Raw genomic sequence first — 19,603 nt, 5'->3', positions numbered from 1 at the left:
AAAGAAAAAAATCAACAACAGGAACTTCCCCATGCTACCACCCAAAAAATGGGTGATCTTTAATATATCACACAAAGCTGCAACAGAGATTCATTGATCATTCTGTACCAGACTATAACTGGCAAAGTGTCCAGATATGTCCAGCATAACCCATTTTTAACACAATGACGACCAGGCAGTTCACTGCTGTGGACTGGCTGAGAAGAACACATCTAGTGTAAGACATCAGGCTTGAGCAAAGTGTCATATAATGTTCATATTACATAATGCTTGCTGAAGGGTCTTATCTTTGATGCTAGTACTTCTTCTCGGAACCATCAGATAAATAGTTGACAAGCCATTCATGAAATATTTGTTTAGCCCTCGAGTATTTATCTGTACAGTACGTCATGCTGACACTGGCTTTTCAATCTGTGACACAGGGTGTTCAATGACATGTTACACAGCCATATTATTAGAAGCAGAAACAGTGTTGAGGGCAAAATGTGTAACAATTCATTCTCGAAACAGTCCTGTTCGCTAGTAAACAACAACGGCTCAAAGCCGTGTCAGCCTGCCTCTTGTCCGATGTAGATGATATAATCATATGAAATACAGTTGGAACCCCTTCCCACTGTGAGAGGTGCTTTCAGTGTGATCAGACCATTGTATATATTGCTTGTGGGCTACAATAGTGCCACAACTAAAAAAAAAAAGTTCAGGCAGCACTTCTGCTGTTTGTAGGTGGAACACTTAACTGCAAGACATGCCGTGTTGCTGCCGGAAGGTACACTATTCTGCACTGCTGGAAAGTACAGTAACTCCAAATTCGTATTTTCTGAATTGTGCCTCTATTGCAGCCCACGAGCAATATGTTGACTGGGTCCTCAGCCTCAATTAGTGACCACCATATTGAAGGAGACTGGAGCAAAATAAAGTGATGTAAAAAACCCATCAATTTACATAGCCAGACATCCATGCATGGCTAATGAACTATGTAAATTAATGTAGCCCGTCGTCAATGTGTTAAGAGAAGTGAGGAAAAATTGTACATCATCATAATTCATAAAACAAAATATTTGTACCTTAAGTAAATAGTTAAAAACCAAACCAGACATTTTTATCTTGAATTCAGTAAAATATTGGCATGATCAACATGCTCATCCAGCCATAAAACAAATAACATGGATAAAGTCTTCTATCTACCATACACATTATGAGTTAGGGCAACTAGCCGTCAACATGTAAATCACATTTTCACACGCATACAAAAAGAGGTAGTTTTTTAACCACACCCATCACTCTTTCCTGTAAATCAGTACAATGATGGATGACATATACGCACACCCATACAGGACACTATCTCTGCAATAAAATACATCTCAAAAACATGTGTATTTAAGAATTATGTGACAAGAGGCAAAAAAGATGAACTGTTGTGAAACTTCCTTATTTCAGATAAGTACAGAAGAAAAGGAGTAAGTGCCTGAGTCTTACATGACTGCAAACACACTGTGAACACTGAAACAGATATACATATATATAAGAAGAAATTTTTTTAGTGTGTACCTGTGCTATATTTGTAAGAGTTCGTTCTTTCTGCTTTTAAAGAGTAAGAAGATCTTTTTTTAACTTGCTTGAAATTTTTTTCCTATAAAATTATGGGTGGAAACCACAAAGAACAGTCTTTAATATGATGACAACAGGAAGATATTGTTTCAGATCTTTAAATCTTCAGAAGCTCCAAGATTTGCAAGTGTCTTTTTGATCCTGAGTGCAGTCAGCCGAGCTGCAGCATTATGATACCAGCACTCCTTCATCAGCTTAGACATAACATGAAGAGCCTGGAAAACAGAATGAAAATACAATTTTAAAATACATGAAAACCGAATACTGTGCAGCAGAAACTCGAAATAACATACTTGTATAGGACATATGTTGCCCCTATGATATATCAGAAGGTGGCCTGTACAGTGAAAAATGATGGGAGGGGAGGACAAGAAAATACCGCAACGTACTACTCGCATGATAAACTTGCCTCTGACTCCCAATTTTTCACGCAATCAACTAATACAGAATATGCTTTTCTTTTCTGTGACATCACGCACCTGCAGTGAACTCTGAATCCGCGACAATCCTGTACCACTACAAATAATAATGTTATTTGCTTTACGTCCCACTAACTACTTTTTAAGGTCTTCGGAGACGCCGAGGTGCCGGAATTTAGTCCCGCAGGAGTTCTTTTACGTGCCAGTAAATCTACCGACACGGGGCTGTCGTATTTGAGCACCTTCAAATACCACCGGACTGAGCCAGGATCGAACCTGCCAAGTTGGGACCAGAAGGCCAGCGCCTTAACCGTCTGAGCCACTCAGCCCGGCGAGTGTACCACTACAGCCTACATTTGTTGACAGGAGGGGGAGGTAAAGTAAGAGGCTTTGATGGCTGGTTCCAAGAACACTGTTGCTTGCCTTAGCAAGAATACTTAGAAATACAAATGCTGAACAGAGCTCAAGAATTGTTTGTTTTTGGTTGCTTCTGTGACATCCCAGGAATGCAGTCCTACATCCCCAATGGCTAAGATCGTAATAGGTTCTGTATTATTTCCTGTTGTTCGGGTCCTTGAAAGGATTAAAGAATTGCTGAGCTACAGCGTTAGCGTGATTGTCGTAGTGAAATGACAACACACCAAATAGTAAAACAAGAGGTCTTACAAAACACCGTAGTTCAGGGTGTTAACATACTGTCTGTTAATGTTATTGGCTTTACGTCCCACTAATTAACTTTTTCGATTTTTGGAGAAACCAAGGTGCCAGAATTTAGTCCCACAGCAGTCTTTTACATGCCAGTAAATCTGACAAGGCTGACGAATTTGAGCACCTTCAAATACCACCGGACTGAGCCAGGATCGAAAACCTGCCAAGTTGAGGTCGGAAGGCCAGCGTCTCAACTGTCTGATCCACTCAGCCTGGCCACACTCTCTGGAACTGCAGTACGTATAGCGACTCTGGAGAAAGTGCGTTCTAACTCTATGTTGGCTGTCTTGAATAAGGTAGTCTGTGGTTCCTATTTTGAAGCAGATTAATTAATTGACTTTCAAACATAAGAATTTCACTTAAAAAATAATACTGTACATTTTTAGAGGATATTATCTTTGTGTTAAATCCAAATCCACAGTAAATCAGACCACATTATATCGGGCTTCTACACGAAACTATACTGAAACAAGAAATTTCACAATAACAAAAGCAACCAAGAATTACCTTAAAATGAGAAACAAAAAACAATTAAAACTACATATGAGCAGTGCAACATAATAATAAAAATCAATTGCATAGAAATTAATGAAATATGCAGAAAATATTCCGTTGCCTCTAGTGTAACATAACTATGTAGTTGCTCAAAACTTCACCGAAAATTTACAAAAATATTATATTACAAGTAGTCTACTACAGGAATATTTACAAGACAATCATATACAAATTCACAGATAACTTGAGTATTTCCAATACATTAACCATAGTGAGTGATACAGTCATTTATTAGGTTAACATTGTGAATGAAACACCATTACATACAAATTCAATCATAACTGTAAACATGGTAATAAGCTTTTCAGTTTTATGCCGTGTCAGAAATCAAGGTGAAATTTTTTACATTTCGCAGAGAACTTTGCTCTGCGTCTTCAGAAGAAAATCTCATCTGTTCATGAGCAAGACTACTACTTTTTTTTTGTTAGGGGCTTTACATCGCACCGACACAGATAGGTCTTATGGCGACGATGGGATAGGAAAGGCCTAGGAGTTGGAAGGAAGCGGCCGTGGCCTTAATTAAGGTACAGCCCCAGCATTTGCCTGGTGTGAAAATGGGAAACCACGGAAAACCATCTTCAGGGCTGCCGATAGTGGGATTCGAACCTACTATCTCCCGGATGCAAGCTCACAGCCGCGTGCCTCTACGCGCACGGCCAACTCGCCCGGTCAAGACTTCTTTAATAATGAAGTTTTGAATGTAAGAATGATTCACCGTTGGTCTATAGTAAGTGGCACTTTCATTCGTCACTAGATGGCTCACTGTGTGTTAGCCTTCCAAGCACCAACTAAGATGTTTATTTCATCAGATGAACCAGGGACAAAATCATATAAAAATAATAAAAATAAATGAAAAAATAAAATGAAATGAAACAAAAGACTAACTGGATAGAATAACAGAACAGAGCTAGAGATGGAAAGACAAGTGTGTAGAAAAAACATATATACATCATTATAGACAGTTATGCCTTTCAGCGTTCAGTCTAAAAGCCTCTGTGAATTAACTAAATGTCGCCACAATCCTCTATTTGCAACTAGTGCTGTGGCCTCATTCAGTTCTCATCTTTAAATCGTTAGAAACTGAGTCTAACCATCCTCGTCTTGGTCTATCTCTACTTCTTTTACCCTCCATAACAGAGTCCATTAATATCTTAGGTAACCTATCCTCCTCTATTCACCTCACATGGTCCCACCACCAAAGCCGGTTTATGCGTACAGCTTCATCCATCGAGTTCATTCCTAACTTAGCTTTTATCTCCTAGTTCCGAGTACCCTCCTGCCATTGTTCGCACCTGTTTGTATCAGCAATCATTCTCGCTACTTTCATGTCTGTTACTTCTAACTTATGAATAAGATATCCTGAGTCCACCAAGCTTTTGCTCCCGTAAAGCAAAGTTGGTTTGGTAACAGACTGATGTGAAGATAGTTTCATCCGGAAGCTGACTTCCTTCTTACAGAATACTGTCGATCGTAACTGCAAGCTTACTGCATTACCTTTACTGCACCTTGATTCAATCTCACTTACTATATTACCATCCTGGGAGAACACACATCCTAAATACTTGAAATTATCTACGTGCATCACCAATCTGACATTAAATTCTGTTGAATTTCTTACCTACTGACATCAATTTAGTCTTCGAAAGGCTAATTTTCATACCATACTCATTGCACCTATTTTCAAGTTCCAAGATATTAGACTGCAGGCTTTTGGCACAATCTGCCATTAAGAGCAAGTCGTCAGCATAGGTCAGACTGCTTACTACATTTCCACCTAACTAAATCCCACCCTGCCACTTTATACCTTTTAGCAGATGATCCACGTAAACTACAAACAACAATGAGGAAAGTACAAATTTGGAAAACACCAAGACGAAACAATAGTGAAGGGACAGGGAAGGGAACTACCTACGTAAATCCTTAATGGCTGGCAACCAAGTATTACTTAATTGATAGCCAGTGTCCCTGTTGAAATTGTTAGGATTTCTATGTATTTCCACAGCTTCTCATATTATCCTGGACCTGTAGCGTCTAGTGTGGGTAAGAGCTTGAGCATCTTGGAATATGACCTAATGACCCGACGATAGAGCGTGCTCAGCTATTGCTGATTTGTCTGGCTGGTTGAGACGAATATTACGTTCATGTTCCTTGATATGGGTACCAACGGACCGGCAGGTTTGGCCGATGTATACCTTACCGCAAGTACATGGAATTTAGTATAACCCAAGATATAAAAGTGGGGACAATTTGTCTTTGGTTTTACTCGGACTGTGAGCAATTTTAGTGGCGGTGCCAAACACTGTTTTTATATTTATATTGTGTTTGCGGAGGACCTTGGCAATTCGATCTGTGGTGTTGTGAATTTAAAGGCATGCTTAAAATGTTCTGAGCTTGGTAAATTCATGAAGCAGGATGCTACCCTACTTACACATAGTCCAAGTGAGGATCTCTCCTCTAACGGGTTAGGGACCACTGGTGGACTGTATAGCCCTAGCCGCCTGAGCACAAGGAAGGCCATGACCGAGAATATGTCCGAGATGTCCACTCCCATTCTGCAGCAACTGGTATCCCAACTCTCAGGACCACTTACTAGGCCACTCAGCCGTTGCCCAGGGTTCACGAACTAGGACGTGACTACAGTAACCAACACCATGAACCATGTATAGGGGAGAAAAAAAAGAGTGAAAGTCAGGTGAGGAGGAAAAAGAAGGATGTACTACAAGGTTGAAGGCACGGGAGTGAAAAGAAAATTAGAATACAATAACAAGTGTATACAGGTTACGAAAAATTTAGCATATAGCCAACAGCAGGGATGGTAAACCTTTTCTGAACAGTGTGTTAAGTAAAGTTTTGTCTATTATGTTTTACTGCCTAGTGTGCCACCTGTCCTTTTTCTTCTACTACTTTTTTTTTTTTTTGCTAGTGGCTTTACATTGTACCGTAAAGTATTGACAAGACGGAAATGTATTTCAAAGAAACTGAACTCTGATGATGATGATGATGATGATGATGATGCTCTTTGTTTTAAGGGGTCTAACATCAAAGGTCATCGCCCCCAAAACTGAACTCTTGTTTATGCCGTGCTTAAATGAGCAAGACCTCAAGGCTCAAAGGGCAATACACTGACCAATCAGCTACAGTGCCAGTCTGCCAATCAACTAAAAGCTGTCAACACTTACCACATGAACACAATGGTTAAACTGCTTCAAATAACTAACTCACTTGTAATTGAAGTCACTTACTTCGCATGACTGCCATCGATTGGGTATTGAGGGTCTCTGTCTGTCTATGCACACAACTTTCCGCATTTCCTCGATAGTAGGGTCCGATTGCACCATGTCGTAGAATGGTAGCTGGTATTCATCGTAAATGCCACCTATATTACACCTTCTGGCGATTTCCCAGAAGATTAAGCCGAGGGCATAAACATCTGCCCTCTTAAATGAATCAAAGTGATTCATATTGATTAATTCTTCCAGCACCTGTAAAAATGAAACTATTTTTACTGACAATGAACATTTATTGTTGTAGATGGAAGGGAGAAAACTTGTGATCTTAACACTAACTTATGTGGGAGAGCAGAAAGTTGGATATCAAATGAAACAAATGAGTTTGCAGTTCTATGAGACTATAGCAATTTGTAAATAAGCTAGAAGTTGATACAAAGTCTTACCTCAGGGGCCATATACCGCTTTGTACCCACTCTATGATTGAGTGGAATGTCCACGGTGTCTGTAGCAATATCGTGCCGAACAGCTAGACCCAAATCACCAATAGCACATGTGCCATTAACTTTAACCAGGATGTTTTTAGTCTTGAGGTCCCGATGTGCTATAGCAGGCTTACCTACAAACATTTAAAACAATAATGTTATATATTAAATATCCTCTCATGTACCAACCCTCTTAAAAAACTTTTTAATAATAATAATAATAATAATAATAATAATAATAATAATAATACTTCAGAATGGCATAAGATTCTACGACTGCGATGTGTTGCTTAAATTAACTGCAAAAATGGGAGTCAACGAAAACTGCTAGTGGTAATACGAACAACCCTGACTAATACCAGCTCCAAAGTAACATTCCAAGGATGCTTCTCTGCACCCTTGAAACTTTAAGGACTGGGACAAAGAAGAACAGAGTGGGAATCGACTGTACTTTTATTTTTATTTTTTTGCTAGTGGCTTTACGTCGCACTGACACAGATAGGTCTTACGGCAATGATGGGATAGGAAAGGCCTAGGAATTGAAAGGAAGCGGCCGTGTCCTTAATTAAGGTACAACCTTAATTAATTAATTTGCCTGGTGTGAAAATGGGAAACCACGGAAAACCATCCTCAGGGCTGCCAACAGTGGTATTCGAACCCACTATCTCCCAGATGCAAGCTCACAGACGTGCACCCCTAACAGCATGGCCAACTCGCCCGGTCGGGGAATCAACTGCTTAGCTTTTGCGGATGATATAGCAATAATGACAGAGAATTTTGAATTTGCGACAGAAGAAATTAATGTGCTGAAAGAGGTAGCAGAACAAATAGGCTCGCGGATATCCTTTGAAAAGACGGAAGTAATGTCAAACTTTAAAGACATGACCCAACTAAACACCAAATATGGAACAATAAAACATGCGCTTAAGTTTAAATATCTTGGTGAGTAGATCTAATTAAATGGACTAAATACAGAGGCCATGGTGGCAAGAGCAAAAAGAATGGACATAGCTTTCCAAATCACCCAAAATATATATAACAAAAGGTGCTTTTATAATTAACAAAACCGGGCGAATTGGCCGCGCGCGTAGAGGCGTGCGGCTGTGAGCTTGCATCCGGGAGATAGTAGGTTCGAATCCCACTATTGGCAGCCCTGAAAATGGTTTTCCATGGTTTCCCATTTTCACACCAGGCAAATGCTGGGGCTGTACCTTAATTAAGGCCACGGCCGCTTCCTTCCAACTCCTAGGCCTTTCCTATCCCATCGTCGCCATAAGACCTATCTGTGTCGGCGCGACGTAAAGCCCCTAGCAAAAAAAAAATAAAAATAAACAAAATTCATCATTACCACACTGCTGTCAAGCTGGTATCTCTCTATGCGTAAGAGTGCCACCCTCTCAGAAATGTTTGCTCACTAAGTTAAAGCAAAAAGAGAGAAATATTTTCAAAAATATACTCGAGTAGAAGAAGAGACAGAATGATAGGGCACATTGTGAGATTTCTAGGTCTTGTTCAGTTAGTTTTTGATGGAGGTGTAAGGGGTAAAAATAGCAGGGGTAGACCAAGGTATGAATATGACAAACAGATTAGATACAGGATGTAGTAGCTACATAGATATGAAAAGTTTAGCACAGGATAGCGTGGCATGCAGGGCTGCATCAAACCAGTCTATGGACTGATGACCCAAACACAACAACTTGGTCCAAAATCCAGAAAATCCAGACAAGAAATCTGCTCTTAGCCAGAAAAGTTCACAGATACCAGGCGTAAACCCAAGGCTCGCTTGTACAATCACCAACAATGGATGGATAAATCTAGGACAAAACACATTTTTTAACTGTTTTAATTCAAAACCTGGCAAGGTCAAGAAAGAACTTGAAGAAATGGGCCTAAGACCAGAAGACTCACACAAACGAGACCTTTTGAGAACAAGCATATAGATTTTTGGGACTTTCCGGGATAAGAAATGGACAACTGGTGCAAAGTAGTTGGATGATCACTGTGCTCAAAAGATCATGGTCCTTAGTTGGCCAATTTGCGAATAACAAACAACAACAACAATAATAATAATAATAATAATAATAATAATAATAATAATAATAATAATAATAATAATAATAAATAATAATAACAACAACTATCTGGTTAATGTCTTCTTAAATACTAGTGACCTAGGACCAAGGAAAAGTGATGCCTTCTCTCTGGCCAGGAGATTCAGCAGGTTTAGAGATTTTAAATCTTAAGAGAAACTAAAGTGCCAGAATGTTGCCTAGTAAGAGGTTCTGCAGAATTGAGTAGCTCAGATAGGGAAGCAGAAGTTTTTATGGAAGCGGGTCAGTTAGTAAAACATTTCATACCAAGTTGAACCGAGAGGATGATTATACATCTTCATTAACCACAACTTGGGCAAACTGGATGCAAGTTTCAATTTCCTCATCAGATCGCACAAATGTATAGCCAATGTTGTCTAGTGCACACCTATCCCCTGTGGATAGGGGCACAGAATAAGATGACAGAATCTCCTGCCTGTCATAAGAGATGACTGCTTCGTCTTTTTTTTCTTCTTCCCGATACGTTTCTGCTTATGCAGGTCGTTCACAGAGCCTCTTGCAATCTTCTCTTTTTTCCCACCATTCTATCGTTCATCAATGTCTGCTTTTGTAGTCCTCTCCGATTTACGCATACTCCATCTGATCCCTCCATCTTGTTCGTGGCCTTCCAATTGGTCTTCTTCCAGATTCTGTCCATTCCAGAGCTCTTCTTGGTAATCTTTCTTGTCCCATTCTTTTGACGTGGCCGAACCATTTCAGCCTATTTCTCTCCATAGTTTCTTTTAGAGGTTGATCTGTACCGTGTTTCATATGGTTTCATTTCTCATCTTGTCCCTCCTCGTTTTACCCAAGATCCCTCGCAGAAAGCGCTTGTAATCTACTCAAATTTTTTATGGTCCAAGTCTAACATTCTGATCCATAGGTCAATATTGGCAAATAATATGATTTATATATCATGATTTTTGCTTTAGTAGGTACTTTCCAATTTCTAATTATGTCTGACACACAGTAATAAAATTTTGAGCAATTTCCTATCCTCTCCTAAATATCTTCCTTGATGTTTCCTTTTCCAGTTAGCTTACTTCCTAGGTATTTAAAAGCATCTACTTCTTTAAGAATTTTTCCATTACACCTAACATCCTTAATTTTTTTTATTTTCTCTACTGATTTTCATTACCTCACTTTCCGTTAAACTTATTTCCACGCCTGCTTCTTCAATTGCCCTCTGCCAGGTATTTAGTTGTTCTTCCAATTTTTGTTCATTTTCTTCCCATATCATTACATCATCTACATATGCTATGACTTTCATATCACTTGCTGTTAACTCCTGGTGAACTTCATGATGTTGTCCACCATCACTATTTGTCCAGCTGTAAACATGGCATCATTAGTTGATCTTCCAGATCTAAATCCTTGTTGTTGTTCTCTTAATTGTGAATCTATCTTGTTCTTGATTTTTCGTAAAATTATCTTTTCATAAATCTTCATGTAATGACACAGTACTGCTATTCCTATGTAGTTCTCACAAAGTGCCTTATTACTTTTTTTTAAAAACAGGTTCAATAATTGCCCTTGTCCAATCATCTGAAATCTCTCTGTCAGTCCATACTATCTTCATTATTCTATACAGCCACTGTATTCTAATAGGTCCTGCAGCTCTAATCATTTCCACTGATGTCATCTATTCCAGGAGCTTTGCCATTTTCCATTTCTAATATAGCTTTTTCTAATACAACATTTGTAGATCTTCTCTTCCTATTTAATCTGATGGTTTATTTTTCCCTTCCACTGTAATGGTGATATTTATTTTATCTTCATCTATTTCCTTGGGTTCATCTGTTTCATTTTTGTCCACATAGATTTTGGAAGTATTCTTTCCACACTTTCAAAACTTCTTTTCCTTCCCACACAGGTTTTCCATTTTTATTGATGACTTTTGATGTTTTTCTTTTTGCTTCCTTCTGTTACCTAATATTTGGTATAATATTTTCTTCTCATTCTTATAATTCTCTTCTATCCCTTTTGTAAATTTTTCCCAGGATATTTTTTAGCAAATGCTCAAATGCTATCATTTTCCTTGCTGCTCTGCTTAGTCGTTTCCATTTGTCCCTATTATGTTCTCTTCTGTTTCTGAACCATTCTCTCCATGCATTCTTTTTTTTTTTTTTTTTTTTTGACTGCATGTGAAATTCTCTCATTCCACCATGGAGTTAGACACAAAGAAACTCCATGGTGGAATGAGAGAATGTGAGGGATGTGGCGACCCCATTGCCCAGTGGGTAACCAATGCAATTAGCCTCCCGAGTATTGGCAGGTAAACCATAAACCTTACTGACATGAGGAAATGCATGTCAGGCGCCGACCAGCTAGTGCATAACAAAATATTAACGCAAAGATCCATGATAGGCCTAGCAAGCCAGTGGTGGTAGTGTATGAACATCGCTTTCAACAATCAAACGAGCCTCGGATTGAATTTAAGAGATGACTAAAAGGGGCAATTTTTCGGAGAATGGGTTGACGACTATGACGCTCCTTGCTGAATTCGGTATTGGTTCCAATTACTTATACTATGCTCCTCACCATTGTATTTCCTATTCAACCTCTCTTGGTCAACTTTTGTTTTCTTCTTACTTTGATGGTATTAGGTGTGGACATTTTTGAAAAGCACTCTCTCCAATGCTCCGTGCTGCGCACTAGCCAGACAGTGGATATTGTTTGCTGCCTCGGGTGTATCCAGCTCTCCACTTAGTCGATTGTAGTGTGCTGATTTTGCTTGCCTGAAAAGCGCTTACCCTGTTTGGTCATCCCAAGTACTTCAAGGGATGCTGCGTGGAAATGGATGGCTAAGTTGTTCCATTATAATTGAAAGAGTTCTGACATTTCAATACATTAATAATTTTTTGTCTTATTACGGAAGTGTATGTTTCATACCTTTTTATAGGACATCTTCAACTTGGAAGATATATTATACCTAAAAAGACATTAGATGAGTTTAAAATATTAAGTAGAAAACATTTTAAAAGATTCTTAAAACAAAGCAACAACACATTCTAAAGGGACCAGCGGGAAAACTCCCAATATCAAAATTAACAAAAACCAACATTGGCAGACTCAAGAGCATAGATCCATATTACACTTCAGTTACAGTCAAGAGGAGTTTCTCCAGATACGTTAAACCCCCTTTTATTGTCCTCATCAAAAACACAACCAGACAGCTTATTGAAGATTTTTAACCACAAATCACTAACTTAAGGCAATAAAATACCACAGGAAAATATTAATAGGACAATATAGTACTTAATCACAAGAAGACAATGTAGTGACATACAAATGTTTTAAGAACTTCTTAAAATGTTTTCTACTTTACATTTTAAACTTGTCTAATGTCTTTTTATATACAATTTATCTTCCAAGCTGAAGATGTCCCATAAAGAGGGACGAAATATGTACTTGACTAATTAAGTGTTTTTCCTTGATAAGGCAAAATATCTACAAAAAAAAAAAAAAAAAAAAGTATTGAATGGTGGGAACTCTCTCAATTATCATCAATACAGATTTTTGACTATGAAGTTCATAAATTGTAAGTTGTTCCATACAGATGCCACTGACTGACTGAAGTAGAGTTCCATTTTCTGTAGGGCATCTCCAGCTGTTGTTTGAACCTGCTTAACTGCCACCGCTTGATTCTTTCCACTACCACTCACTGCACTCTTCTCTGGTGAAAAACATTCAGTTTGTAGTTATTTACTATTTAATCAAAATAAATACAACTTACGCTTCAGACTTTCTCTAAATAAATTCTGGAGCTCTCGTTATACAGTGGACTCTGGTTAATAATGCTACATTACCATGAAGTGCCCTTCTCACATTAAATTTACATTTTAGTAATGTTATAGTCCACTAATTATTGTTATTGTTGTTAGTACAGGGAGTATAATTTGAGACTTCGTAGCGGAGTACCGAGGCATACGAGCATAGAGTAGAGGTGACAGTGAACGCAGTGCTCACAATGGTAAGCGGATGTACTTGTCTCAAAGAAGTCATGTTTACTCCTATAGAAACTAACTAAACTGAACTCCCCGTCTACATACGTGCTAAGATAAATAAATAAATGAATGAATAAATAATAAATAAATAAACTAGTCAGCGATACAAAGCATATCAAGAGAGCTAAAAATGTGAAGTACCTCGGAGAGTGGATATCGGAGGACCTAAGTGAAACGATGGCTCTTGAACAAAGGAAAATCAAATTAGACAAGGCGTACCATGCCTGCAGAAAACTGTATGCCTCAAAGCATTTATCAAAGAATGTAAAACTGAGACACTATAATGCAGTAGTCAGACCATCAGTACTCTACGAAGCAGAATGCCTATCCCTAACTAAAAAGATCCCACTGAGAGCCCTGGAAGTGCAAGAACGGAAATTCCTGAGAAGAATAATAGGGCCAAGGATCCTACCAGATGGAAGGCGATGGTACAAACCCAACAATGAGCTCTACCAGCATCAAGAAAACCTCATAGATGCCATCAGAAAAAAAAGTTGACTTTCTACGGACACCTATACAGAATGGATCCTAATAGATTATCCCATAAGATCTTCAAGGTTGCTAACAAAGGCAAAGCTACTGGATTCCCCTGGACCAAACAAGTGGACAAAGATCTTGCAGAGCTTAATATTAATCAAGCCGCCATTACTGACAGGAATGCATACCGTTTAATGGTCAAAAGTAAACTTTTCCTAACATCCCTTACATCAGCTAGCCAGAAAGGAGCCGGTAATTAGTCAGAGGAGCGCAGGAAATAATTCAGCGATAAAATGAAGGAATACTGGGCCAACAGAAAGGCTCAAGAGGCCACTAAGAACACAATCCAATACGCTAAAAGGGGCAGACGATGACAAAAACACAGCTAGAACACAAGCACCGTGGTCCACAGATGGACTAAACGCAAAGAAAAAAAACTAGTAAGTGAAACTGAACCCACCACTGAATGAGTCCAATAAGATGGTAAATGTAATAACGTTATTGCATTACGTGTTGACGAACGTGAAATACCAGTTTCCTGATCTACTCTCCGAAGCAACTTGTGGGCTGACTTGTGGTCTTGCCTGTGTATTTTCTAACCTCTCCTGTGTCAGAGCTGTTCACCTCTGCTGTTTTTTTTTTCTTATTACTTATCGAATCACTACTGTGCCACTTGTGAACGAGTTGTTGCACATAACGTTTTGATGGTACTGTAGAACCGGGAGACTGTCTATGGAATTTATGAAGGCACCTTTCAACTAGTTTCTTCTTCTTCTGCAAGCAACAATTGAGCAAAATTATTAACTGCACTATAGTGTACTTAAAAATTCCGATAATAACCTCACGACACACGAAAGTCCAATAGTTAATAGTGAAATGCTGCGTCAGCTGTCAAGACTTCTTATCATGGCAAGCTTAACACAAGCCACATGGCTATATTACCAAAGAAAATTTGAAATGTCTTCTCCAAAGTTTCCACTGAAGTATCTGAGACTTTTATATGATGTATGCTGATAAAGCCTTTGCAAGAATGTTACTGGGAGTATTTCATATGAGAGAGAGATAAAGAGAGAGAGAGAGAGAGAGAGAGAGAGAGAGAGAGAGAGAGAGAGGGAATATTATTATTTTTTCTTTTACAAGTTTCTTTATGTCGCACCGACACAACAGATGGTTCTTATGGCGACGATGGGACAGGAAGAGGCTAGGAGTTGGAAGGAAGCAGCTGTGGTCTTAATTAAGGTACAGCCCAAGCATTTTCCTGGTGTGAAAATGGGAAACCATAGAAAACCATCTTCAGGGCTGCCGACAGTGGGGTTCGAAACCACTATTTCCCGAATACTGGACACTGGCCACACTTAAGCGACAGCAACTATCGAGCTCAGTGGGAAAAAAATAAAAATAAATATAAGTATGTTCTCTCGTAATAAATTATGATATCCTATGCATCTTTAGGGGTTTAACTTTTAAAAAAGAATTTTAAAAAGCATAAACGAACCAAATGTCCTGTCCAACAGTTACTTATGTCCAATTAGTGAATGAGTACGTACAGAATGCGTATCAAAAATAAAATCTTTACCAACATATTTTAACTAGACATTAAAGTAAGATGCAAGTGTCAACAGAACCTATCAGCAATTAAAATATACCACAACCATGTAAATGAAAAAAAATATGTATGAATGTGAATGGAGTTTCTTCCAGTAACTAAAAACATGACTAGTTTACCAACCTTGAGTGCCAACAATCTCCATGTGTAAGTGAGCCAGCCCAGTTGCAATGGACAAAGACATACGGATCATTGCCGCAGTGTCCACGGTAGTCCTGTTCAAGTAATCGAACAGTGAACCATTTTCGTGGTAGTCCGTTATAAGCCACAGCTGGGTCCAGGTGCCATTATCTGTGAAATACACAACCTTGTAATACAATCACACTTAGTATTTCGGCAGCATTCTCATGAAGATCATTTTCAAAAGTCATTTTATTTTAAAAAGGAAGTACATAGATCCATTAATGGTCAGTAATTGTAGACATGATGATAAGCTTTTAGGCTTTTGCCGTGTCAAAAAACAAGGTGAAATTCTTTACCTTTCGCAGAGAACATTGCTCTGCATCTTCAGAAATAATCTCATCTGTTCAAGAGCAAGACTTCTCTAATAATGAAGTTTTGAATTTGAGAATGTTTTACTGTTGGTCTATAGCAGGGGTGGCCACTAACCTTACTTCTGGGAGCCGCAAATTTAGGAGACAAAAAATTGGGACCATGTTTAGAAAATGAAGACACGTTTTTCATTTTATGACAAATGAAGGGACATTTATTTTCTACACTAAACAGAACATTATTTTTCAGGTACACATCAATGAATGAGATTTTATTTTTGAGAAGTGCTTTTTTGAGTGTTCATTTTTGCTGTTAGTTTTTTGAAATTTGGCTGATAATTGGTAAGTGCAGTTCGCACAAGTTCACTTAAATGTTCATCAGTTCGTTCAGATCGATATGTTGATTTAATGAATTTAATCGTTGAGTACAGTGATTCACACACATAGGTAGTCCCAAAGATTGAGATAAGTCTCTTAGCACACACTTTTGTTAGTGGGTATTTTTCTTCTGGAACATTCTTCCAAAATTCTATGGTAGAAATGCCACTTCGTTTGAGTCCTTTTAGTCTTTCGTCCTCTTGCAGTTCTTGTAGCTCCAACTCTACAGTTGCTGTATCCTTTGTTATTGGTGATGAAACAGGACTGCCATCGCCCACAACATCAACAGAAAAAGGATTTTCCAGGAATGAAAAATGGTTTAAGTGATCTCAAATCATTAAATCTGCATTGATTTCTTCAGCAAACCAGACATTTTACTCATGTTATCTTCAGTTTCCACCTGAATGTCAGGAAGGCTTTCAGTCATTTTCTTCAAACATTTCAAGTGAGAAAATGTTTTAGTCTGAAGGTCTTTCCTAAAAAGCTTCAACTTGCTATGAAAGCAAAATACAGTCTGGGCCAATTCAGAAATATCTTTACAAGGAAGATATTGCTTTGAGCGGGAGAGTGTGTCAGTGAGCCAGTGTCGTGAGGTGAAGCCAGTTGCGTTCACGTATAGGCAGTAGCGAGTGTCGATACTGTACTGGCGTGAACGCGACTGGCTTCACCTCACGACACTGACTCACTGACACACTCTCCCGATCAAAGCACTATCAAATGGAAGGCGCCGGAACTATCTTCACCTCCCATGTCTTACCACTGACCTACAGCACTAATAACGTTAAGCCGCACGTCACTGCTACTGACTGCCGCCAGCCGCGAGATGTCGTTAGATTCCATTAATTATATCATTTAATTTTACTCTAAGGTTGGTGTCAAGAGCCGCACAAGACTGACTCAAGAGCCGCATGCGGCTCACGAGCCTTGTTGTGGCCAGTCCTGGTCTATAGTAAGTGGTATTTTGATTCGTCACTAGATGGCTCCCAGTACGCTAGCCTTCCAAACTCCAAATTAAGAATTAATGCAGGAAAAAAAAAAAAAAACCAATCATCTTCACTGTGATGTTGTACTAACCGATGCAACTGTGGAACGAACAATGAAACTTCGCAAGGCAGTGAACTCTTATACCTATATATATAATTTATATTTCCTTTGAAATTGAAGACGCATATCTCCCCTTATTATGAGAGGCTATAGTGGCTGAAAATTGATAACTAAGAAACCTACACACAGCAACACTAATATTACAACTTCTTTACGAATCCACAATCTCTTCTCTAGCCATGGACATAACACCAGATCAATTACTACCCTTATGTTACCCTTTAATCACTCATCAGTACAAAGGTGCTCCTTCCAGGTGTTTGGATCAAGGCTATGGAATTATCTCCTTTTCAGCATATGAAATAGCACTCAAGAAGCCTCATTTAAGCTGTGTTTGTAGTGTGTCCTTCGCGATTTCAGCTCTGCGCCTGATAGCTCCGCAACACGCCGCAGCCCGGATCTTTCCAGACTCTACGAGGTGACTGTAGTGCGCTTGCTTATGACGTCAGCCAGCGCTATAAAAGGAGCAGCATTCCGCTACTTCCTAGGACTCCCCAGTGTCCAACGCCAGATTACACTGAAAGTCGAACACGGAGGCTACCCCTCTTAAACATGTGTATCGAACAGGTGGACTGAATTCTGGTTGTGAGGTTTCACCTCTGGCACTGCCTCACCTCCCGCTTCCTGTAGCCACGTCGAGCCCCGATGCCAGTATTCTACTCATCCCTCAGTCCTCACTTATGTCCCGACATCAACATTAGTATTCTACTAATTGTGAATATTTGTGTCAGTTCCTGACAAACCTACGGCAATTACTAGCATTCTGTTAGTGCGAACTTTCATTGCAAGTTACACTAATAATTCTACAAGGCAGATAGTTTTCGACTATCTTGAACTCTCCTTTATTTGACAGACTATCTCCTCAAGATAGATTCGTGTGTATATAGAACTCTCATGTGTATAAGTGTATATTTCAACAGGCCCTCAGTCTACTGTTAATATCATCATTAATTGCGTGTAAGTTCATCCAGCTTCAAGAGAAGTTTAGTTATATTTATGTACATATTGTGTAAAAAACTTATTGAAGCAATAAATTTATGTTGTGTTTCTGTATACCGATTCCTTGTATACAACAGTGTTGTAAAGATTTCCTCTTAAATACGAGAACAGCTTGTATAAACATTACAAGTTGTCCATTTCATGACCGTATCGATGTTTAATCAAGAAGTAAGTATAAATAACCACCTAATCGATACTTTATTAATGCCTCAGGCAAAATTGAATAAAATTAAAACTTACAGGACATGTTTCGACCACTTAGTCTCCAAAGAACTTTTATTTGTGCTTATTGTCAATGTGTTTCTTTTCAGTTCTTTATTTATACAGCTGAAGAGGACCACTAAGTGGTCGAAACATGTCCTGTAAGTTTTAATTTTATTCAATTTTGCCTGAGGCATTAATAAAGTATCGATTAGGTGGTTATTTATACTTGCTTCTTGTATAAACATTACAGTGAATAGGAACAAGCATGATGTACTGTAGAGCTATTGTTAGGCATTGTAGATAAAAGAATATTAATTAACAAAACAATTATAATACTATTCCATTACTTTAGGTATACTGTTGATACAGTATACAGTCTTGGAAAGTTATGCAAGTGGTTAAGTGTAGGAGAGGGTCGTAGCCCTAACTTGCCACATACAATGGCATTCAATAAATAAACAAATAAACAAACAAACAAATAAAACAAACAAATAAAATAAATAAATAAATAAATAAATAAATAAATAAATAAATAAATAAATAAATAAATAAATAAATAAATAAATAAATAAATAAATAAAAATCTGTCAGAAAATCTCAGACAACTGCACAGAATGAATGCAAACAGACTTACAAAACAAATATTTGATTACTTCTGGAGAAAAAAAGACTACTACAGCATGTATTAAGGAAACAAGGATATGGAAGGGTTAAAAATCTTTGAGGTCCAACTGTTAGAAAGGAAAACATTTAGGAACACAGTAAAACATTTGGAAGGGGTTCAAGCCGCAGGAAGAACTAAGAAGACCGGAAGAGCCTGGACGGATGAACAACGGAAGCAGGCTAGTGAACACATGGAGTACTGGACAGAGAAAACTCTGCACGAAGAAGAAGAAATGAAGTTGTAGCGTGATCCTAAGTGCTCCATTCGCTGGTGTGTGTATATATATATAAAACCCCAAACCTGTCAGGATGCTATAAACATGGTTAAAATCATCAAATATTTAGGCAGCTATGTCTTGCCTGACACTATCATCAAACTAGAAAACAGCAACTGAATACAGACGCCTTCACGATTCTAACACTATGTCATCTTTTCTCCAATCCTTGGAAGTCGCACTGTACAAAACATATATTGTGCCAATCATGATCTATGGACCTGAAGTCCTGAAGAAAACAGCAGACTAAGCCTTAGAAATAAAGTTCCTTTGATTCTGTCTCCAGAAGACAAAGAGAGACAAAATA

The 19,603-nt window shown here is 38.5% G+C and overlaps 1 protein-coding gene across 2 annotated transcripts in view; it reads right to left on the bottom strand.

Annotated features, from left to right (window-relative positions):
- Positions 1-269: 269 nt before the first annotated feature.
- babo (TGF-beta receptor type-1 babo) overlaps positions 270-19,603 on the bottom strand; it is a 115,706-nt gene continuing 96,372 nt past the window's right edge. For both annotated transcript variants that reach the window (XM_067156612.2, XM_067156613.2), the window contains exons 6-9: positions 15,306-15,473; positions 6,964-7,136; positions 6,533-6,772; positions 270-1,823 (exon numbers count right to left, since the gene is read on the bottom strand). In XM_067156612.2, coding sequence (XP_067012713.2) covers positions 1,698-1,823; positions 6,533-6,772; positions 6,964-7,136; positions 15,306-15,473 — 707 coding nt within the window. In that variant the 3' untranslated portion in view covers positions 270-1,697. The remainder of the gene's footprint in view (positions 1,824-6,532; positions 6,773-6,963; positions 7,137-15,305; positions 15,474-19,603) is intronic.

Source organism: Anabrus simplex, chromosome 12 (assembly GCF_040414725.1).
Source record: "Anabrus simplex isolate iqAnaSimp1 chromosome 12, ASM4041472v1, whole genome shotgun sequence".
NCBI classification, from domain to species: domain Eukaryota; kingdom Metazoa; phylum Arthropoda; class Insecta; order Orthoptera; family Tettigoniidae; genus Anabrus; species Anabrus simplex.
Note: the sequence above shows the minus strand (reverse complement) of the source record. Positions and strands in the feature narration are given on the sequence as shown.